The sequence below is a fragment of the Canis lupus genome, chromosome 11 (genome assembly GCF_003254725.2).
Source record: "Canis lupus dingo isolate Sandy chromosome 11, ASM325472v2, whole genome shotgun sequence".
NCBI classification, from domain to species: Eukaryota; Metazoa; Chordata; class Mammalia; order Carnivora; family Canidae; genus Canis; species Canis lupus.
Genome location: NC_064253.1, coordinates 34,531,182 through 34,555,406, shown reverse-complemented (window position 1 = coordinate 34,555,406; position 24,225 = coordinate 34,531,182). Strand labels below are relative to the sequence as shown.

The following is a 24,225-nucleotide window of genomic DNA, read 5'->3' as shown; positions in this document are numbered from 1 at the left end:
CCTGAGCTCAACCACGGAGTCACCCAGGAGCCCCTCAAAGTCCAGTTCTTATTTGCCTGATGCAAGAACCTTTCTCTGTGAAGCCACTCTTGAACCACCCTGTTGACACTACTGGCTACTTCTACACTACTGGCTGCTTCTTTAGTTACATACTCCCATATGTAACTCTGCTTAGCATTACTTTTGTTCTATCTCCTAAGCACACAGTGGTTTTTAGAGTTATTTTTGGTATTTGGAGAAAAAAAGTTTATTTTACCTGCTCTCCATATCCTAAAGCAAATTCTTCACCTGACGTTCATGATTCCATTATGGTCCTCTGGAGGTATGGGAAGGTGGCAAAGCTTCTGAAATTTTATTTATAAATATGTATGTACATGTTTATATAATTGTGTGTATACACACACACTTTGTTGGGAAGAGGGTCTGTAACTTTCATTAGATGCTCAAAGAGATGTGTGCAACCCAAAAAAGGTTAAGAACAACTATTAGAATATTAGACTGTTCTGGAATGGGCACTCTGCCACTCAAACAGATGGGGGAGATGACTATAAGCAACCAAGAAATCATGAATGTGCATCAAATGTGGGTGCTTACGGCATGGTACCCAGCTGGGCAGGTGGAGAACGCCATCCACCCAAAGCTGCCAAGGGCTATTAGCCAGTGTTGATTAAACTCTGGACTGCACTTGCTCTGACTTTTGGAAAGTGTAGTCAAATCCAGTTCTCCCCAGTCACGGCACGAGAGCACAGTAGTTGGCTGAGTTTATCCACATAAATGCCCTGACTGTGCCTTTGTTGAGAAGCTAAGTTGGCAGTGGCAGCAATGCTGCTTGTTCTTGTCTACTTTTTCAATTCCCAGATAAATATTAGTTTGATTAATAACCATGTTCCAGTTAGTCACAGGAAGGATGAAGTAGACCAGAATTCTGGAGGGAGAATATAATGTAGGACTTATATCTCCTCTCCATCCTTCCAGTAAACAGAAAAACTTCTCAAAAGATTACATGATGCCCTATCTCCCTGACCCTCTCATTATGACACAGGAGTCAAGTATATACGTTGCAGTATGATACAGTATGATACAGTCATGTTTATGACTTGACCTCCAATGTAAGGGATAGACAGGCCTTTGATTAGACTTAAGTACTCATGCTAAAAAGATCATGATTCTGAGAATATTTTTCCTGCCACTTTCTCCTGCCACATGCCACTGAACTAATAATCATTTGGTACTTGTTGAAATCACTTGCCATAAATTATTCCTTCTCACTATAGTATACTGAAAAAAAAGAGCAAAGTAATATGCAATTCAGGTACTTGAATTTTTTTTTTTTTTTTTAGGTACTTGAATTTTGAAAGTAAAACTCCATGTTTCCCCTTCCCCCAAAGTGACTAGTTGTGTTTACTTCCTTCCTTCCTTTCCCTCTCTTTCTTTTAAAGGTTTATTTATTTGAGAGAGAGAATGTCCATAAGTGGGGATAGGGAGAGGAGATCTCAAGCAGACTCCGTGCTGAGCTGGATGTGGGGCTCCATCCCACAACCCCGAGATCATGACCAGAGCAGAAATCAAGAGTCCAACACTTAACTGAGCCACCCAGGCACCCCTGTATTCCTTCTTTCTTTCCTTCTTTCTCTCTTTAAAGATTTATTTATTTATTTATTTGTTTATTTATTTATTTATTTATTTATGAGACAGATTGAATGAGGGGAGAGAGAATCTGAATCTCCACACTGAGCACAGAGCCCCAGGTGGGACTCAATCTCACACCCACCAGCTCATGACCTAGGCTGAAACCAAGAGTCGGACGCTCAACGGGCTGAGCCACCCAGGCGCCCCTTTATTTTTTTCAAACAAACCAAGTTACAAAAAATCCTACTACATAAAATGCATTATGAAAACCAAAGGCAATTCTTTCAAAAGCAATTGTCACAGCCTCTCAACCTAGCTATGCATAAATGGAGGAGCTGATTTCTTAATTTTAAAGGGAATAAAACTTGTATATAATCAAATCAATCCCTATCAGTGAGTTCCTTGGGGCGGGGGAGGGGGGATAAAAGAAATTTTCCAGATCAGTAGTTGTAAAAGTTGAGTGTGCATCAGGATCACCTGGAAGGCTTGTTGAAACACCAATTACTGGGCTTCACCCCTAACGTTTCTACTACAGTAGATCTGGAATGGAGCTGGAGGACTTGCATCTCTCACTAGTTCCCAGGTGGTGTTGATGCTGCTGGTGTGAGGACCACACTTGGATAACCACTGGCCTAGGCCTTTAAGGTTCAAAGGTATTTGTAATTGATTCATAAACCAGAACACAACATGTTTAAAAAACCTAGCAGTACAAGGTACCATAAGGGTTCAAAAGAAGCTTCGGCGTGTGTGTGGTGGAAGAGTACGCTGGGCTGGCAGGATTTGAGCTGACTTCCAGGTCTGGGTGAAGATCATCAGAGAGGAAGACAAAGGGCATCCTAAGAAGGGTAAAGGAACCAGGTTCATTTGAGCTAGGACTGGAGAGGTACATGGAGACGCGTTGGTGAAGGGCTTGCAATGCTATCCTGTGAGAAGTTCAGATTTCATGCACCAAGTAGTAATCTTCCACCCATACACTCTCCTCTTGTGGCATGCAGGCAAGAGATTTAGCTCTGTTACCACCACCATTGTAGTACCGCATCGTATCAGCTTAGGTGAGGGAAGGCAGGTGTTTGCTAAGGTCCCAACTTAGACCTGGAGGTGGGTTATTTGCAATGCCAACTCAACTTACTTTTCCCTAGGTGGCGGGATGGGAAAGCTGGCAACTTTGGGCTGCCTCCTTAAACGCCTAGTAAAGCTTGTCCGAGTGCGGGCTGAGGTTGCCCACAGGAATAGGCAACTCCCTAGGTGGCTGCGCCAACTCTGGCTCTTGCTCCTCCGAGGGTCTGAAATGGGCACGACCACGCACTGGAATCCAGTGCCCTGCAACACGGGCGGTGCGCGCGTCGGAATCACCCGGAGGGCTGGTTAGAACGCAGGCCCCGATGCAGCCGGCCTGGGGGCGCACCTGTACCCAGCGCGCGGAGGACGCCGCTGCTGCGGGCCGCTCTGAGGCAAGGCGCCGGGGCATCCAGGACGCCCTGGGGGAGCAGGGGCCCGAGCCTGACGGGGAGGCGCCTCCGCCCTCCCCAGGTGGGGGTGGGGGTGGGGGCGGGGAGGAGGGCAGCGGGGCACGGCCGGGGCACAGCCGGGGCACGACCGGGGCACGACCGGGAAGGTGCGGCGCGGAGGGCGGAGGCGCCGAGGGGCGTCAGGTGCGAGCGCTCCGGGGACGGCGGGGCCGCGCCGCACGCGGCTGGGCCCGGGCGCCTCTCCTCCTGCCCGCGGCGCGATTTCGGCTCTTTCGGCCCTCGGCGGCTCCCATCGCGGCCCCCGGGAGCGGAGAGGCGGCGGCGGCGGCGGCGGCGTGCGGGCGGGCGGGCGGGCGGGCGCACCCCCACCCCGCCGGCCCCGGCGCTCCGGCTCCCGGAAGCGGAAGGGGAGCGCGCCCGGCCCGGGCGACGGCGACGGCCGCGGCGCGGGAGGAGGAGGAGGGGGAGGAGGGGGAGGAGGAGGAGGGGGAGGAGGGGGAAGAGCGGCTGGCGGCCGCGAGAGCAGCGGCGGCGAGAGGCGAGCCCGCCGGCGCCGGTGAGTGTGTGCAGGCGCGGGGCCGACGCGGCCCCCCCCGCCCCGCCCCTCCCCCTCCCCTCCCCTCCCCTCCCCTCCCCTCCCCTCCCCTCCCCGCCCCGCCGGGCCCCGCCGCCCTCACCTGGCCGCGCTCGCGCCGCGCGCCCTGCCCCTCCCCGCACCTGCCCCCCGCCCGGGACCCGCTCGCCCGGCTCGCCCCGGCGCTCTCGGAGCAGCTGCCCCGGAGCCGCGCCCGCCAGCGCCCCCTCCTAGAACTGGGGGTGGGGATGGGTTCCTGCTCTAGTCCCAGCGATTGGGGGGCGGGTTTGGCTTATTTATTTATTTAGCCTTTTAATGGATTCAGCCTGTGCCCCGAGCTCCTCGCCTGGGAACCTCCGTGCCCGCCCGCAGAGCCGCGCAGGCCCTCTCAGCCTTTCATTCATTTGCGGACCCCTGGCGCGCGGCCGCGGAGGACCAGCAGCGGCACCAGTAGTTGGCTCCTTTAGTGACCTTCTGGTACCCCCACCCCCACCCCCACCCCCACCCCAGAGGGATTTTGAGAAAACAGCTTCTGGAAGGCAGCAGTTTGCACTTGTTACCATTCACTATAATAAATAGGTCGCTGGATTTTAAGTGGAGAGTCCATTTAAAGTTGTGGTTTCTCGAGATCTATTTGGGTCACATTTTAAAATCCCTTGTGAGTCAGAGGAGGATGTCTGTATCTCTAGGGCTGAGGGAGCCTGACCGGTTATTACTCGAAGATATTGCAGTGTAGCAGTCCATAAAAGTACAAGAGGGGGGGAAAAAATCAAGGTCATTATGGGTGGGTCATAAATCATCGTGTAAAGTTACAGCCTAAACGACGGCTAAGGATAATTAAGCGCACGTTAAAAAAGATGATGTGTCAAATGGGTGCTCAGCCTAGGATGCTAGTGTGTATGCAAACTGAAAAAAAAAAATTCACTACCTGCCTCGTGGTAAAAATAACAACAACGATAGTTATCATTTGATGACTGCTTGACTTGTGCCTCCTGTGGCTTTTTGTGTAATGTCTTGTTAAATCCTTTCATTGCTTTAGGTTTTACTTATTTTACAGGTAAAACCCAGAGCCGTGTTTTATTTTGCTTTAGTTGCACAACCTCTTAATGGCAAAAAGACTTTTGAAGAAGAGGTGAGGTGAGAAATCAATTGGAAGGAAAGAACCAAGTGAGATTTAGTGTAGTGGAAAGAAAAGCTAGATTCTAGCCCCATTGCTGTCACAGTCTAGCTGTAGGGTCATGATAGGTCAGTGACCCATCCTGTATTCTTATCTATACAGCTAAGGAGTTAGGCTAAATTATTATTATTTTTTTTTAAATTTATTTGTGATAGTCACACAGAGAGAGAGAGAGAGGCAGAGACACAGGCAGAGGGAGGAGCAGGCTCCATGCACCGGGAGCCCGACGTGGGATTCGATCCCAGGTCTCTAGGATCGCGCCCTGGGCCAAAGGCAGGCACCAAACCGCTGCGCCACCCAGGGATCCCAGGCTAAATTATTTAAGGCTTGTTTTAGCTTTTCCATACTTAGCATATACAACATTTGTAATTAATTAAAAACCCTTTAACATGTTAAAGGCACATTTTAAACATATACCTGAAGAAGTATTAGGAAAATTATATCAAAATATAAAAAATGTATATTTCCATATTTTTGGAAAATTGGTGTAGTACTATTATAGACTTCCTCATTTTGGATGTAAAACAGTGGGATCATATTAGGTCCCTTCAAACACTGGTGATTTCCGTTACGTGTAATATATTTTAGCAGTTGTAGTTGGAATGAATGGTATAGAGCATATTTTAAATAATATGGTAACCGTGTCACACTGCCTATCTCTGGGGTGTTTTACTTAATAAGAGAAAGGTAGGTATTTTTAAATGCACACATGTAACCATCAGTTTAACAGGTAGATCCTAAAGAAGAAGTGACCAATGAATCATAACGTTTTACTTATTTGCCCATTGCTGGATTTTTTTTTTTTTTTTTTTAGTTCACAGGGACTAATTCAGAGCCTGTGGAAAAATGCATAGATTAAATAATGCCATGTATTAGTGAAGAAACTAATTGAGAAGTCTAGTATTGTCACCATGGAGTCTTTTTCTGGGTTTGTAATTGAGTGTGAGTGAATACAATCTTTTTTTAGCATAGAAGGCTACATACAGGTAATATCAGTATTAACAGGGATAACAGGGAAGGCAGAGGAAAAGCTATTTTTATTACCAGAGAGTTTTTCCCTAAGCTCAGTTTTACTTTTATATTAAGGCATGAAGGAATTTTATATTGCTTTAGTAAAACATTAGGGCTCAGATTCAGTTTTTCAAGTGCACTAAATATAAATAGCATTTTAACTTTAGTAGAATGATGAGTGCACTTATACCTCCTACGGAGTTGAAAATGTTTGAACTATTTTGTATCAGTGAAAAATACAGGTGAAAGATAAGAATAAGAATAAATGGGGAAAAATCCCTTTTTGTTGTTGTCAGCATAGTGATTTTTTTGGTTAAGACTCATTGGTGAATTGAATAAATCTAGTTATTCACGATGTGGAATAACACTGCTCTCATGGGTAGCTACCTCACCAAAAATATCTTAGGGTGATAGTAGTTTTTTACTTATTTCCCTCTTTTAATGTACCCTAGGGAAAAGATGTGACATGCTCAGAGTTTGTCTTCTGCCTTTCAGACCCCCTCTTGCCCATGCTTTATTTACCTGCAGCTAGATTTAACGTCATCTCGTGTAAGCGGCAGGCTGGGTATCTGCTCTTTTCACCTACCTGTTGCCATTTCCCCAAAGGGCAGGTTAGGTAAAAATTAGTATTTTGCCACTCTCTGATTAATTTTATTTTAGTTCGCACTTTAATGTGTGCAGGTATGACCTCAACCGGGCTTCTGCTTTTAAGCCTTTTATCCGTCATTATGGAATGCATAACTTGACCTACTGCAGAATTTTCAACTTCAAGCAAGTAAGGAGTGATTATTTGTTTTAGTATTATTGTTCTTAAACTGTGCCTGCTTTGGTAAGGCCTGCTTTGAAGGATATCTGATTTAGTTTTGGTTTTGTTTTGTTTTGTTTTGTTTTCAGTCTGTCTTGGTGCTGTGGGTACTAGAGGTAGGCAGCTAGTTTCCCTTCTCCTTGGAAGAACATGTGAGGTTCATGTCTAGGAAACACCAGGGCCTCTTTATTTCTACTTTTACTTTATCTGAAGGTTTTTCCTTGTCCTGTGTTTGCAGCAAAGGTTATCTGTTGCCTTCTGTCCCTACCCTACACTTGAGTTCTTCGCTTGCCTTTCCTGACCCTTTCCCACATCTCTACCTTCCTTTTTTTTTTTTAAAGTCTTTTTTTTTTAAATTTTTTTTTCATTTATTTATGATAGTCACAGAGAGAGAGAGAGAGAGAGGCAGAGACATAGGCAGAGGGAGAAGCAGGCTCCATGCACCGGGAGCCTGACGTGGGATTCGATCCCGGGTCTCCAGGATCGCGCCCTGGGCCAAAGGCAGGCGCTAAACCGCTGCGCCACCCAGGGATCCCCATCTCTACCTTCCTAAGTGAAGAGTCCCATGTAGACTTTTTTTTTTTTTTTTTTTTTTAAGATTTTATTTATTTGAGAGAGAGCAAGCACAACCAGGGGGGAGGGGAGAAGGACAGAGGCAGAGGGAGAACCAGGCTCCCGGCTGAGCAGGGAGCCCAGTGCAGGGCTGGATCCCAGGACCCCAGGATCATGACCTGAGCTGAAGGCAGACGCTTTACTGATGGAGCCATCTAGGCGCCCCTGTTTTTACTTTCTGTTAGGGAATTCTGATGAAGTATGTCATTGTAGTGCAATATTTTTAACAGAGGTATTAATTTACATTTATTTTTCACTCATGAAGGTACATAGAGGAGCCAATGGCTTATGTTCAATTCTGCCTAGAAGGTAGTAATTTAAGGACTGTTCTAGAAGTGGGTTCTTGAAGCCATTGATACTGCAAGTATGTTTTGCTTTGACACTTTGCCCACCCACATTTTCACAGAGTCTTCTTGGAGAACTCAGCATTGAGTCAAAATTCTTCATTAGTTTCTGAAATCAGGTCCTGATTTGCTCTCATGGTTTTTTAGTCCTTAACTTACCAGCCCTTCTGCTTTTCCTTGAAAGATTTTGGTTTACAGGTTTTAGTTCAGCCACTCTATTTTAGATCAAATCTCTATTTTAAGTTTTCTGCTTGAAGAGACCCCATGCCAACACGTAGAAATAAAACTTCCCTGTATGCTCATAGTACCATACCAGCTGAAAGGCTGGGCTGTGGGAGGTTTCTCATCCCTGACAAGTGTCCTCAGGCTACTGTTGGAGGAGGTAGAGTTGGGGTATGGCTAATTTGTATCAGGACTTTAAAGATAGGGCCCTGGAAACATTGTTTGATTCTGGAGTTTGTAGGACTAGAAGTAAAACTTACTTACCTTCCTCTCTCTTCCTCTCCTATTCCCCAAGCCCCTTTAAAGTTACTATTTTGAGAGTTGCTTTTCATTTGTCAGGCAGTTTCTCATTTAAGCATAACAACAATTCCATGAGTTATTTTTATCACCATTTTACAGATGGCTAAACGGAAGCTTGAAAAGAAACGGCAGCTTGGAGGCTGTGCCATAATTTGAATGTGGCTCTCTTTTTCATATACCACAAGATTAATTTCCTACTCTTGAAATAAACTGGATACCTATGTGATATTTTAAAAATTAAATTACCTCCTTGATTAGAGACAGCTACAGCCTGATTTTTAAAAAATTAAAAATAATTATATATATTTAAAGATTTTATTTTAGGGAGAGGGAGAGAGTCCACAAGCGCACGAGCAAGGGGAGAGATGGAGGGGAGAGAGAGAATCCTGGGGCAGACTCCCCACCTAGCAGAGTCTGACTCTGGTCCTGTCTCAGGACCCTGAGATCATGGTCTGAGCCAAAACCAAGAGTCAGCTGCCTAACCAACTGAGTGAGGCACCAGGCACCCCAGTAGCCTGATATTTTAGGTGGAATTATTTAACCTGGCCAGTTTTCAGGGTAGATAACATCAGAAGTTAAATATCTATATAAATATGTTTAAAATTTTATAGTTGTAATTTCATTTTAAGCTACAACTATAAATTTAAATTTTATGTATTTCTATATTAACCATTTTGGAAACTGGTATTTTATTTTGGTTTGCCCCATGAATTGTTGATTGTATTTCTTCAGAGATAACAATGTTAAAAATACTTAATGACTTTTTATAGTTAGGAAACTTTGGGATGTTCTTTGTTATCCTAAAATTACAAGGAATTTTAAGCCTAACATTGTTTATATACTACATAGATTTGATTTGATTTGATTTGATTCCTTGGTGTTGGTGATGCTGTTGAATTAGATGAAATGGTCATCCCATTGTAAATGCTATGGTGCAGTGAAGCTCTAATAACTGTCAATGTAAAGTAGGCGTTTTCCTTGATTCTAAGCCATTAAGTGACCTGGGTTTGACTCATAGATGTTTGACTTGTGCTATTACCTAATAATACTGACAGGAAGAACTGTTTTGCTGAAACATTAGGAAGCCACCCTACGGTCATAGCCATAGCAGTATTATTGACTTTGGCCATGTTTCAGAACATTTTGTTGTACCACATTTAATTCTGCTTGTGATTTTTTTCTAGACGAAGATGAATTTGTTCATTTGCTCTTAGAGTAGCAGCCCCTCTACTTTGTCATTCCATATTTTGTCTCTAAAAAATCAAAAGTGCAGGCAAAGAAACCACTCTAAATTAGCTTAGAAAGTAAGAGTAGAAACAAATTATATTTGACAATCTAAAAATCATGGCTATAGAAAAATTGACACTGGGAGAAAATAGAGTTAAAAAAGTCTATAAAGGGGGGATCCCTGGGTGGCGCAGCGGTTTGGCGCCTGCCTTTGGCCCAGGGCGCGATCCTGGAGACCCGGGATCGAATCCCACATCGGGCTCCCGGTGCGTGGAGCCTGCTTCTCCCTCTGCCTGTGTCTCTGCCTCTCTCTCTCTCTGTGACTATCATAAAAAAAAAAAAAAAAAAAAAAAAAAAAAAGTCTATAAAGGGAATGGAAATGCAGTGCTAATGATTTTGATGAATTTCTCACATCCTCAGTTAGTAATAGTTTCCTTTTGTTCTGCTAAGCAGTATGCTTAGGAAACTCCTCTAACTTGTCCTTCATTTCCTGTCTTGGAGAATGGTACCGCCCTTCATGGAGTCCCTAAGCCAAAAACCTGGGAGCCGTCCTACCATCTGCCCTTTGCTTCCAGTTGATCACCAAGTATGACCAGTTTTACTCATAGAATTCTTAATTTGCCCTTTTCCAGCATATCTCCTGCCCTGTGTTCTTTCTTCACCTCTGTCCCACTGCACTCCCCTTATAAGTCTTTGTTTTTGGTTTTCCCAGGTACCCTCATTTCTCACCAGGTTTAACCTGTAAGCCTAGCTTATTTTGTGTAGTCCGTTTGGGAGCTTTATCCATCCACCCAAGTCCATTCTTCACAGTGTTGCTGTTCTTTCCAAAATGCGAACTTCCTCATGGCATTCTTCTGCCTAAAATCCTTTGATGGTTTCCCACTGTTTTCAGTGCAAAGTCCAAACTCATTTGCATGGTTTAACAGTGTTTTTTGCTCTTAGATCACTCTTGTGAGTCATGAAATCTCTTTAGTGGTCTGTGACCCAACATTATATATTTTTATTAAAGTGAACTAGGATAAAATAGGATAGCAGTGTCTGAGTACATCACATGTAGTAAGGGCAAATATTTCATTACATTTTTTCCATTATATATTTCATATAATGAATATAAAACATGTCATAAATTTCTGTGTATACTGGTGAGGTCGTAAAATATATTTCTTGGAGATGAGTGTGCTCAAAAGGTTAAACATGTTTTACTCCGTTCTACCATATGCAATGACTCTAGTCATTTCAGTCTGTTTAGGTTTTCTCTGCCTGCTTCTATACTTTTGCTTATTTCTCTTCCTTGTTCAGAAGAGCCTCCATTCTTTGACTAGCTAACTTGCACTTTCCACTCTCTCCAGACATCTTTTACTCGCTGTAAGAAATACCTTTTGTACTACAACCTAGTATATACATAAATATTCCCATAACTGAAAAAAGTTCCCTGAACCAACATCCTTCCTAGATGAGGTGCATTCTTGCCCTCTTGCCCTCTATCTTACCTTGTCTTACATGGTATGGATCTTGTCTATTTATTAGTCTGTCTCCACTGAGGATGGGGCCCATCTCTTTTTTGTCTGTATCCTGTGCAAAGGCATAGTATATAGTCAATAGATGTTAATTCCATTAATAAGTACTGAATTGGTGTATGTATGTTATCTAGAATGCTACAGTATGGTTGTTTAAGCTTGAACTGTAGAAACTAACTTTTATGGTTGATTCTCTTAATGTTTCATTATAGGAGGATAACTTTTTTCCTTAAAGCATTTTAAACTAAAACTTGCTTCTATTTTAAACTCTTTATGTTTATCAATTGTGATTGGATAGTTCCAGCCTCACATCTTTTTTTTTTTTTTTTTTTTTTTTTAAATTTTTATTTATTTATGATAGTCACACAGAGAGAGAGAGAGAGAGAGAGAGAGGCAGAGACACAGGCAGAGGGAGAAGCAGGCTCCATGCACCGGGAGCCCGACGTGGGATTTGATCCTGGGTCTCCAGGATCATGCCCTGGGCCAAAGGCAGGCGCTAAAGCGCTGCGCCACTCAGGGATCCCCAGCCTCACATCTTGAGGGACGTTACATTGCATTTTGTCTCATCAGTGATCTCAGAATCTGTTGTCATTTTGTGATTTGTGGTCAGGAAGTTTGATGAAGCCCAAATGTTGGACACACAATACTAATTTGATTTTATGGGAACTGGGTGTTTTCAAAAGAGAAAACTTTCCTGTATAATGGTAATCAAATGCAGATTTTGGGGGGATGGGTAGGATATGAAAACACAAAATCAGGTGGAGTTGAGCCATCTTATTTCTGAATTTAAAACTTTTGTAATTGACATTTTCATGAAATATTGAGTGACTTACAATTTTTATCTTTGTAAGAGATTATTTGTTTAAACAATTAATAGATTCTCATCGAGAACTCTCATTGAGGAGAGATCCAGTTGTTGGGATGAATGAATTCTTAAAAAAAGAATGAATCAAGATAAAACCTCTAAATGCAAGTACCAGAAAAATTACAGCACATCTTGGTGAATTTGCAAGTGGTAAGTCTACATTTAATTTTACATGGGGATATGTTTCTGTATTAGGTGGCATAGTATCATCAAAGTCTTATTTTTAGATGCATGAAACAATTGTTCATTTGTAGAAAAAGATAATTGTAGTTGCATTATGTTTATTTAAAATTTTTCATATTAAATTTTAGCTAGACATTTTTTTAAATAAGAAATTTCTTTTTCCATAGAGAAAAGTAATCTGTAAGTAATATGAATTTCAGAAACATCCTCCTGAAATACAAATCTGATATGGATTTACAGCTGATGCTTCTATACTGCATTTTAAAAGATATTAATTTTATTTTTATTCTTATTTTTAAAAAATATTTTAAAAGCATTTAATCTTAGGGTGATAAATATAGTGGCAAAGAGAGCCTTAAATTAAACATCTTGTGTAAAAGGTTGTAATGTCTAATCAGAACCTCCTCAGCTACCTTTATTTTTCAGTTGGTTGAAAAGAATTTAGAAGTGCATATGTTTATTAATAAACTTAAAAGAACACATAATCTATACATAAAATGTGAAAGCTTTTCTTCTCACTCTCTTTCCTTCCTCAGCTCAGTAATAACCACTAGTGTTAACAGTTTGGTGGATGTGTTTTCTTTTATATTTTTTTTCTGTAAATATTGAGAAATTATTTATATGTATTTTTTTAACAAAGAAAGAATCATGTTATATAAACTTTTCTGTAATTTGTTTTCCCCTCCAATTGAATTATGAACAATTTTAAGCAGAAGAGTTGAAAAAAATTTGTGGTGTAATATCTGAATACTTATCACCTCGATTCTGCAACTCATATTTTATTAAACTTCATCACATGCTCATCCATCTCTCTGTCTACCCGTCAACCCACTTTATTTTTTTTTTTTTTGGATCCATTTCATACTTAATTGCAGACATCAGTACATTTCTGCCTTCCGCCCCCTCCCTGATGTTTCAGCCTACATATCATTAACTAGAGTTCAATGTTGGTATATAGGGGTTTTTAAAGGGTAAATTTACATACCATGAAACGCACCATTCTTAAGTGTATGTTTGCGGACTTCTGACAAATTCACAACCTGTGTGCCTCAAATTCGTACCGAGATGGAGATCTTCATGAGGGAACTGGAGTGTTCCCTTATGCCTTTTCCTAGTCTCTCCATTATTCCCCTCTCTTCTAGGAAACCGCTGTTAAGCTTTTTTCTCATAACTTCTTTCTTTCATTCAACACTATGTGTGGGTAGCCATATGCAGGTCTAGATATACCTCCTTTTTTTCCTTTCTTGTTTTCTTTTAAAATTATAGTAGCTTGACACTTTGGATGTCTTATAATTTATTTGACCATTCCTTCCCTCTTCATGAACTTTGACGTTGTGCCCAATTTTTGTGATTACAAAAAGCACCATGTGGAACACCTTGAATGGGTACATACCTCTACACTCTAATGAGTACTTTGGTAGCTGTTACTAGAGATAAAACTGCTGGGTGAAAGAGTTTGATTTTTTAATAGATCCTACTAACTTGCCCTATAAAGATGATTGTATCAGTTTACATGCATACCAGTAATGGATGAGCATGTCCTTTCCTCCATGCTGTCTCATCATTGGATAATCATGTCTTTCAAAAATTTTGTGAATACAAAGGATAAAAAACACGCCTAGTTATTTCATATTTTCCTAATCAATAATGATTAGCCATTATTTTTTTTCCTTTGTGAATTGCTTCTCTGTGTATTTACTTTGTATGCCTCTTACCTGTCATGTATTGTAATGTTTTTTGAAAGGGATACTTTGTCTTTTAATTTTGCTTGCAGTAAGTTTTAGGTTTCAGAAATTTTAATATTTATGTGGTCTTGTTGGAGACGACTTCCTCATTTCAAGATTGTAAAACTACTTGCTATTTTCTTCTACTAGTTTTACTTTGTATTTGAAATTTAGAAGAGAAAAATCACTGTGAACTGAGGTGGCAGGAAAAATTTCATCTGGAGAGTGAGATTTAAATTGACCTTGAAGGGAACCCTGGGTGGCGCAGCGGTTTAGCACCTGCCTTTGGCCCAGGACGCGATCCTGGAGACCCGGGATCGAATCCCACATCGGGCTCCCGGTGCATGGAGCCTGCTTCTCCCTCTGCCTATGTCTCTCTGCCTCTCTCTCTCTCTCTGTGTGACTATCATAAATAAATAAAAAATAAAAAAAAAATAAATTGACCTTAAAGTATGAATTGAATTTAAATAGAGTAAGCTAAATTGTAGGGACATTTCAGATAGGAAGGATGAGAGAAGGAATACTTTTTCAATATTTATGAAACATTCATAAGGCTGATGTGGAGAATCACATAAAACTGAGTTTAAAGAGAACATTTGGCTAGATTTCTTGTAAATCATTTTGGCTAATTTCTATCCTTTCCTAAATTTTGCCTTTTGATGTTATCGTTTTCTGTCCTTTAATAGTTTTCCATCCCCTTCTTTTCATAGTGATTCTAGTATTCTTCCTGAGGAAAATACGTAGTAAGATTTAGTGGCCTAAAAAGGCAAGAAAGGAAAGCTAGTTTTCTCCTAGAATAGTTTGGACACTGTAAATATTTATGTAGTCCAGTTTATTAGAGTTGAATTATAATATCTTAAAAAAAACAGTTTGTGCTGTAGTAATTTACATCATTAATGAACTTAGTCACAGCACTCAAGTAGAGTCACCAGATAGCAATCTTAAAAAATGTGGAAGTACCAGTATGTCCACTAGTTACATCAAAGTTTGAGTTATGAACTCACCTTTTAATGTATAAATTAGCATGTTAGAATCTCCAGCTAATGAAAGTATTTTACAAATGCCATCCTTAAGACCCAGCAGCAGCACTGTGTTCAGTTTGATTGTTGCTCAGGATGTGTAATAGTTTCTGTTCGGCCATAAGCCACGCCTAGTAGATATTAACTGAGTGGAGTGATTCTGCAACTCTACCAGTTATGTGTTTCTGGTTGTAATCTGATTTGGAGCTCTTGGAAGACTACTGTTTGCTTCTCCGCAATCTAGCTGTAAAGCTTATGTGGCATTAATTTTCACTAATCAGGTATTTAAAAAAGAATTTAACATCTTATTTATTCTTTGTTCTATTTTTCTGTTCTTTACTTACTTCTCCTTGGGGATGCTTGTTCTTTTAGGGCTTGCTGTCTACATATGCTTACATGCAGGAAAATCAGACACATTTGACTCTACCTTTCAGTATCTAGTATTTTCAGTTGTGAGGAATCTCATAAGAAAAATTTGTTATTCTCTGGTGGAGGAGAATACAAATAGAGTTCAAAAAAATTAATGAGTATTTGCTAATTCTGCTACTTATTTTGCTGGCTTGTAGGCTTCTCTGTTTCTAATACTAATAAATTTAGAAATAAATAGTGAAATTATTCTCTGTAATTATTGGAATTCATAGTCTGTTTTTTTCAGTCCTAACTGGAACTGAAACATTACAAGAAAGAAGGTACATGAAGTTAATAATATTGAACATGTTGAGAGACAGAGCCTTCTGTCATTTCTTTTGGCACTTGATGGTTGGCAAGGCTGTAAAAATAAACATTCTTTTTAATGTTTCTCATTTTAGCTATGTAGACAGCTTATCATTTGTATTTGAGCTCCTTTAGTTTTTAAAACAATGATACCCAGTAAATTAAATAGCACACTTTATCCTCTGTGACTTTCCTCACTTTAATGATACTGATAGGTCTTTTAATTTTCTAATTAAAAGGTGATGAAGTTCAACTTTTACTTTTTTAAAGGCTTAGGCACTATTTCTATTTTAAAATTCATACATAAGTACTAATTTAGACCATATCTGATTTAAACAGTTGGGTGGTGGTGCATTTGGTTTCTTGTCTTTTTTTTCCTACTGCTCCAGTATTTGCATGTTCTAAGGATGATAGGATCAGGGTATTACTTTAAAATTAGCTAATCCTAAATCATTTTTCTTTGTTCTGGTATCTTTGTAGCTTTAAAGAACATTGGCAAGGCCCCTAAGGGGTGAGATCCTGAGGCTCTCCAACTGATGATAGTGAGGGATAGAAGATGAAAATCTGGGAGTCCTTCTTGCCTCATTCCTCTGTAACCCCTAATATCCAGTCAGTTAGTAAAACATACTGGTTTTATTGTAACTATTTCCTCAGTTGATCTCTTCTCCAAACCTAATTTTGGCTTTTGTCTTTCCTTAGCCTAACTGATCTTTAATTTTATCCTTGACACCAGAGTTTCAATAATTTATTAAAGTATAAATACCCTTCATGCTCCACTGTACACTTTATGACTTATGATGGCAATTGTAATACCTCCTACAATTTTTGCCCTTGTATGCTTCCTGATGTTTCTTCTGTTTACAGTGTTGTTGCCACTTTTCTTTGCTTGGGTAACTTTTACTCTTTTAAAGCTGAACTCAGATTTCACCATCTATAGGGAGTCCTGCCCAAATTTAGCTAGTCCATATCCTCCATGCCTCTGGGGCCATCTTGTCCACATATCTGGACCTTAACATGTTCTATTAAACCCAGTTTGTGACTCTTCCACACTAGACTGTTAGTTACTTTAAAAAAAGACCACATCTCATTCCTCATTGTATCTATAATAACTGGTATGTTGTGGTGGCTCCATGAATAAATTTGTTGAACTGAGGTCAACTCATTGCCCTAACATTGAAGTCTTAGGGAAGCTTTTGGATCGGTGGTCTTTAGATATCAGTCAGCTCTATCAGAGACACGTGGGGAACATTTTAAAACATTTTATTGGTTTTTGAGCTTTACTCCATAAAGAATTATAATTCAGTAGATCTGGAATAGGACCCAAGAATAAGGTATTTTTAAAAAGCTCCTCAGTTGATTCTGATTTGCCTACAGATTTGAGAAACATTGTCCTACTTTATTATTGTATTATTCCATTGTATTTAATGGGAAAAGTGCCCCCTTGACTTTACAGAGTAATTTCTATCTACTAAGGTAGGCATATATTTTAAATCACTCTTTTGGTACCATGAAAATAGAATTACTCGGGAGATTGATTTTGTTAACACTCATATGAAAAAGTCCCATTTAAACAGGGGTCTTCTTGAATTGATAGTAATAAGATTAGTAGGGCTTAGTTCTGTGAATTTAAATATTTTTTGGCAGTTTTGTGGTTACTTTCTGGTTATCATAACTTTTCAAAATGACTTTTTAAGGCATTGTATTGTGGTTTAAAATTGCACAAATCTTAAGTGTATAGAACAGTGAACTTTTACATATGTGTATACCCAGGTCAAGATACAGAACAATTCTAGCCTCTCAACGTTTTCCTTATGTCGTTTTGTAGTTAGTAACACCCCTCCCACCACAAGAGGGACTTGTATGACCAAGTATTTTGACTTGTATGACCATCAGTTAGTCTAATGATTAAAACTGCTAAACAATTTCGCACATATCTTTTAATATGTGTCTCCTTTCTCTTGGGTTTACACGTGGAATTGCTGGGTTAAGGACAGACTTGTGTTTAGCTTCAGAAGGTATTGCCAATTTATCCTCTATGATAGCAATTCATAGTGAAGATTGGAATTAAATTAGTTGAAGCTCATGATGAAATTTGACTATCCTGAAACTTCTTTTTGTATTCCAATGTGTTTCCTTTTGTCAAAAACATACAAAGAAAATTCGGTGTCATTTTATAGTTGCCAGTAACATAGTTTTGTCTTAGTCAAGTACTTTTTTCTACATAACTAATTTTTTCCTTTGTTACCTCTCCTTAGGATCGTCATTCCTTGTGGGTTGGCAGGCAGTTGTGGGACTGCAAAAATGGGTCTCCGGATTCACTTTGTTGTTGATCCACATGGTTGGTGCTGCATGGGTTTGATTGTCTTTGTCTGGTTATACAATATTGTTTTAATTCCCAAAATTGTCCTCTTTCCTCACTATGAAGAAGGACATATTCCAGGCATATTAATAATAAGTAAGTTTCTGATCTTTATTTCTTTATATAATTAGTTTTCTCATTGTGAATATTTTTGGCATATAGTATCACTGTGATAACGTTTCTTTTAATATTATTAGTGCTGTTAATATTAAGTTACTAAATTGTGGAAGCTTTGAAAAAAACTGGCTTTTATATACTTTGCAGGGTTGGATATGTGTGGGATCTCCATATCTAACTCTGCAAAAGATTTAAAGGTTGTTTCGTTTAAAATGAAACTGACACAGTAGTGCTATTTTGTGTGTGTCTGTGTGTATTTTAAGTGTTTCTATTATGTACTTATTTCAAATGTGGAAGGAGTTTTAAGGATGAAGATGGTCCACATTACTGAGAAATGAGAATTTCATGATACAAAAATTATGGATTATGATGTGGATTATGGTGACACTGAACTCTTGGATAATTATTTTCTGCTATGGTTCATTTGGTGATGGCTTGCTTATGATTAAAAGAATAAGATTGAAATGAAATATTTTACATGTACATGGCATTTACAGTTTCCTTGTACATTATGTCATTTTGGCCTCACAAGTGCTATAGGAAATATAATCTCTGTTATACAAGTGGTAAAACTGACCAGTACCATGCAGTCCATTCTGGTGTTAGCATTCAAACTAAGTTTCCTATTACGGGTGCACTGCCTTCCTCCCTCTTCCCTTACTGTTATTTTTCTAACTATTCTTTTAAAAACTCAAAATTTCTAGATTCTTTATTTTCACATTACATCAATATCTTAAGATCCATTGAAAGGAGCAATTGGATGTAACTAACTCAAAATAATTTTGAAGATAGCCTGTTAGAGGTGATGAAAACGTATAATTGTAGGATGGGTTTTAAAATGCTGCTTTGATTCTGTCAAATATAGTACTTTTAGTAATTAAAAGGGTGCTTATTCATTTATGCCATTATTGGCAAGGAATCTGTTAATAAAAAATCTGATTTATAGCAAATTTATCAGTTATGCAAAATAATATTTAACATTAATATGTATGAGACAGTCTATTGGCTGTATTATTTGATGAATGAAATGCATTAGTACTTAATTATTTTATTTAGTCATTTAATTTTTCCATTTTATTTTTTGAAAATTATTAATCCTGATGGCATTATTTAAAACATGCTTTTAAACTTTCAATATACTTTTTGATAAAATATTTTGAAGAACAAATGACTAATTTTATTTACTTAACTTTCTTATTTATTTCAAAGTATTCTATGGCATTGCCATATTTTGTCTGGTTGCATTAGTGAGGGCCTCATTTACTGATCCAGGAAGACTCCCTGAGAACCCTAAGATTCCACATGGAGGTATGGCACTCTTCAGATTGATCACTTTTGTTCTGCTGGCATTATTACCTTTGTGAATGTATTTTATAGTCTTTAGCATGTATTCATTATAAAGTACTCTAACACCATTCTCAAGTCTTTTCTCAAAAAATGTTTCCTTTCTAGACTTCTTTTTTTAAAATTGCAAATCCCAGCTGACCCTGGTATCCCCCAATCCCTGCCTCCTTGTAGTTTACCTGTTTATTTGGTTTTCTCTTCTCCCACCCTAGACCTACATAATAGCCTCTGTGAGGGTGTAGAGTTTTTGTTTTGTTTTCTTCATTTGTTCTGTGCTCTATCCTTAGTGCCTATCTCTGTCACAAGTAAATGCTTGTTGAATGATATATAATTACCTGATATGTTTTTATTTAAAAGGATTCTTTTTGATGGTATCCCTCTCTTTGTGATATTATAAATTGAATATTGCTTAGAGTAAATATTTGTAGTATAATGACACAATTGCCTACATTTTTCCAAGTTTTAACAACTCAGTGAAAAAATTAGAAGGCTTTTTATTCTAGTGTCTGTTGAAGGTAATTTGGGGCTCCCTTATTGCATAATAACCATTTGAACCACAGAAATGTGGTTCAATACACTGAAAATGCATTGCTTGTTTATTATTATATGCCAGGTATAGTAAACCTCAGGTACTCTCTTTCCTCAGTTGCACTTTTTGATCATTTGCTATATAAGCTTTGAGAACTCCTTGTGCTTTCTTCTAATGAGGAATTTCTGTGACTTTGTTGGATATTAGAGAACCAGAATATTCCCTATAGTACTTCAGTGCTTTCCAGCCTTGCCGACACCAAGGGAGCTTTTAAAAATGTCAGTGTCCTGATCACAATCCTGTATTAATTAAATCCTAACGTATGGAGGTTGGAGCCAGATATCAGCACTCTTCAAAGATCTCAGGTGATTCCAGTGTGTAAAAAATTGGGGAACCTATTAATTCCCTCTGAAATTAGATTAGTGGCAAGTCACTTAAAGAGCCTCCCTTAAGTTGCTGAGAGCCATTGTTTAGGGACATACTTGGCCTTGCAAGTTTAATGATTAAATGGGAATGATATGACACTGATGGTTATATGACTAGCAATTTCTGAGAACTGTGTCAAATATTTTGCTTCTATTTACTTAGAGAAGCAGTATCACTGTCAGTTTTCGTGTGTGCGCACATGCACACGTTTTGGGGTAGGGAGGGTGGCAATCTGCAATTTGTACCAAATCTCTTTCTTCAAGTAGCCTAAATCAAGGGCTCTCTAACATGTTAATAAACATATTGCCTCCTTCGACTCTGAAACCCAGTGTTTCCAGGAAATTAGAGAAGCAAGCCTTTCCTAACTCAGGACCCATTTCTGACAAAATCTTTAGTTTGCAGCAGTCAGAAACTCAAATGCCTGCATGTATCAGATGCTACAAATCAGTAAGAGAGGCCAACGAAGAACGATGTCATACTGAAAGTCTCCCATCTAAAGACAGCAGCTACGGTGAAATTGTCATGTAGGCCCAGTGTTCTTAGATCTCACAATTTTTAAAGAAAAAACAGAGAACTGCAGTTTTTAAGAGGAATTTTATGATTTAAAAAAAAATTAGCTAGTTAAACATTTAAAAAACATTGGTTTTAATGAATGCCAAATGAGTTATGTCCTCAGGACTAATTGAATTGACATGAAAGCGCTGTGTTACCTTTAGCTAATGATGGGAGGACTCCATGGCATGTTGCTGCTGTTTGGATGTCTGCATTCTTTCTGAACTCAGTTGACATTTGGCCTGTTATTCTTCACTGAGTCCTGAAGACTTACCTTTTGTCCAAATGAAAAAAAAAATTCATTTATTGTTTTTTTTTATTTTTTTATTTTTATTTTTATTTTTTTTTCATTTATTGTTTTTTAATGTTTCCAAAGTATTTTACTATCTCCTGTCATTTGATCCTCATGGTAATTGCATGAGGTAGGTAGACTGAATAACCCAGTGTAGATTGTTCTGTATAGGTCACACAGCAGGTTGTCATAGAGTGCTGTGACACCCAAATACTTGTCTCCATCCCCCCCCCCTTTTTTTTTTTACCACGATCTATATAGAGATGAATAATTTTAGCCCTTTATTCACCTTTGCTTTGATTCTGGGGAAAACTGAAGTTATCATGTGTTTCATGGTGTAGGTTTCCTGATTATTTTGCAAATATGGTTTTAACATAGTAAAAAATACAAAATTTTGACTGTGAAAAAATCGCATGACTTGAGTTGGGGCTATAAAAACTGATATTTATTCATCATTGTTTTAAAGTTGAGCAGTTTTCATATAATTGAATTCTTTAGAAAAGTAAACTTAAGCCCTAATACTTTTGATTTTAACCATTTAAAAAGAAAGATTTTATTTATTTGAGATTGTGCTAGTGAAAAAGAGAGAGAGAGAAAGAAAGATGGAGAGAGAGCATGAGTGCAGGGAGAGGCTGAGAAGAGGGAGAAGTGGGCTCTCCATTAAGGAAGAAGCCCAACACGGGGCTTGATCCTAGCACCCTGGGATCACAACCTGAGCGGAAGGCAGACACTTAACTGAGTGACCCACCCAGGTGCCCCAGTTTTAACCATGTTTTAATTGAATTAACTCTGAAATATTTTACATGACTTTGTTTCTTTTTTTTTTTTTTTTAAATAGAATGACTCACCAAATATATGAGGTCATTTGAATATAAGAGAATGTTTCATTGTCCCACACAAAGATCCCCAGAATTTGATTTTTATAAACTTTTGGGCATGTAGGTAAAATAGTCAAATGAAATCATTAAACATGTATTTATATGATTCAAATTCATCCCATGCATGCTTGAAATATAGAAATATTACTTTGTCATTTCCAAGTGTTATAAAATGATTTCATTCAGTCTCTTAGCTTTAAAGAAAAAACAGCTTTATTGAGTATAATTCACATGCCATATGATTCACCCATTTTAGTGGCTTTTTTAGTATGTCCACAGAGTTGTGCAACCATTACCACAATCAATTTTATTTATTTATATTTTAAAGGAAGCTCTATATCCAATGTGGAGCTTGAATTCATAACCCAGAGATCAAGAGTCGTGTGCTCTATTGACTGGGCCAGCCAGGCAGGTGCACCACCACAGTCAATTTTAGAACATTTTCATCATCAAGTTCTTAACTTACATGTTTGACTTAACTGTTTTTGTCATCATTAGAGGCATTTTGAGTAGAGCAAAATTCAAAAATCTTGAATTTCAAGACTTTTACGTATCTGTTACTGAACAAAATTTTCCAAATTTTAAAAAATGTAGCACCTTTAAAATTTGTGTGATAATGTCCCTTGAAATTTTACCCCAAAATAGCACACATGTAGGGACACATATGCTATTAATGCTCAAAGTCATGTTTTCACTTGTAGTTTTGCTTCCCTCCCCATTTCTTTTATTTTTAATTTTTATTTATTTATTTGACTGATTGTGTGAGTGCACAAGCAGCGGGAGTGGCAAAGGGAGAGGGAGGAGCAGACTCCCAGCTGAGCAGGGAGCCCAATGTGGGACTCGATCCCAGGACTCCAGGATCATGATGTGAGCTGAAGTCAGATGCTTAACTGACTGAGCCACCCAGTCCCCTCCTCTCCATTACTTATATTGCTTTTTAAAGGAGATCTGTTAAAGACTTACTGCCATTTATTTTCTACATTGTCAAGTGATTCTGTCAGGAAACCTCTGTAAAGAGCCAAATGTTGTATTGATTTTCATAGTTTCAAGTTATATTTTCCTCCCTAAAACATTATTTCGTGTTTTTTAAATACAGTAATTGAGAAGGCCTAATATGCAAGTTTTTTAAAAGTCTGAAATAGAATGTGATTACTTTCTTTCTGAGGGATAAGTAAAACAAAACCAAATCTTGCTTTGTATTTATTTATGCATTTACAGCTTTAAGAGGATCCATGCTACACAATGTGAGACTGTGATACTATTTACTTAGGTCACTTAGGTTTACCGAGTCATTTGTGGAGTTTGTCTTCTTTAATTTGCTTTATGTTTTGATTTTTCTTTTCTTTAAAAAAGTCACTTTTCAATTGTTCTTTTCTTTAAAATTTTTCTTTCCTTTAAAAAAAGCCGGTTGTCAATTTTTCTATAGCTATCATAAATTAGCAATTGATTTCTCTCTCCCATAGGCCTTTTTTTAAATTTAAAATCTTTATTTTAAAAATAAATAAATAAATAAATAAAATCTTTATTTTCATCAGTTACAGATGGCATTCTGCCTTCTGATTTTTTCCCTATAGGCATTTATTTTATATTAGATGGCTAGTACAGAAGTCTTCAGACATCAGAATATGTCAGTTACCAGGGCACATTTGAAATGAATAAACCCCAAAGAAGAAAAAGGAGAAGAGCAAGAAATGGTTTATAGATACGTAGGGTAGATTAAGATGGATGGATCTTTTTTCTTGCTATACAAGGCAAAAACATAGATGCTACTTTAAATTTCTAGATATTTAAAATGGTGATTTTTTTTTCTCCTCTAAACACATAGGTGTGTGTGTGTGTGTGTGTGTGTGTACGTGTGTGAGAAAATGTGAGTTTTCAAAGCCATTATAGATACTTTATAGTATCCTAAATTTAGCCAGTAGAATGGCTCAAGCTCTTTTTTTAAACAAATTTATGATCTAGACCATAGATTGGCAAACTCTTCTTTACTGTATGAGTCCAGATAGTAAATATTTTCAGCTTTATAGACCATACAATCTCTGTCACAGCCCCTCAGCTCTGCCATTGTAGCCCCAAAGCAGCCAGAAATAAAATGTAAATGAATGAGTATTCATTTGAACTGTGTTCAAATAAAACTTTATGTATGGCTGGAATTTGAATTTCAAGACTTTTACATATCACACATTCTTCTTATTGTCAATCATTGAAAATTGTAAAAACTATTCTTAGCTCATGAAAACAGGTGGTGGCCTGGATTTATTTGCCTGTGGATTGTAGTTTCCCACCCGGTGGAATAGACTACACAGTTCTAGGCTTTCTTGCACTATAGCCAAATG

The 24,225-nt window shown here is 38.6% G+C and overlaps 1 protein-coding gene and 1 long non-coding RNA gene across 8 annotated transcripts in view; one reads left to right on the top strand and one right to left on the bottom strand.

Annotated features, from left to right (window-relative positions):
* Window positions 1–235: 235 nt before the first annotated feature.
* On the bottom strand, window positions 236–3,168 carry LOC112650355 (uncharacterized). Its single transcript, XR_003130116.3, has 2 exons — window positions 2,759–3,168; window positions 236–2,465 (listed from the first exon to the last, which is right to left on the bottom strand). It is a non-coding gene; the product is annotated as an uncharacterized LOC112650355 (long non-coding RNA).
* A 335-nt stretch (window positions 3,169–3,503) lies between these two features.
* ZDHHC21 (zinc finger DHHC-type palmitoyltransferase 21) overlaps window positions 3,504–24,225 on the top strand; it is a 62,492-nt gene continuing 41,770 nt past the window's right edge. For 2 of the 7 annotated variants that reach the window (XM_049116132.1, XM_025432285.3), the window contains exons 1-4: window positions 3,504–3,654; window positions 11,765–11,902; window positions 17,648–17,730; window positions 19,078–19,176. In XM_049116132.1, coding sequence (XP_048972089.1) covers window positions 17,694–17,730; window positions 19,078–19,176 — 136 coding nt within the window. In that variant the 5' untranslated portion in view covers window positions 3,504–3,654; window positions 11,765–11,902; window positions 17,648–17,693. Of the gene's footprint in view, window positions 3,655–6,552; window positions 6,636–11,764; window positions 11,903–14,784; window positions 14,960–17,647; window positions 17,848–19,077; window positions 19,177–24,225 lie in introns of those variants that run through there. The other 5 variants (XM_025432284.3, XM_025432283.3, XM_035696855.2 and 2 more) reach the window with 4 other exon arrangements.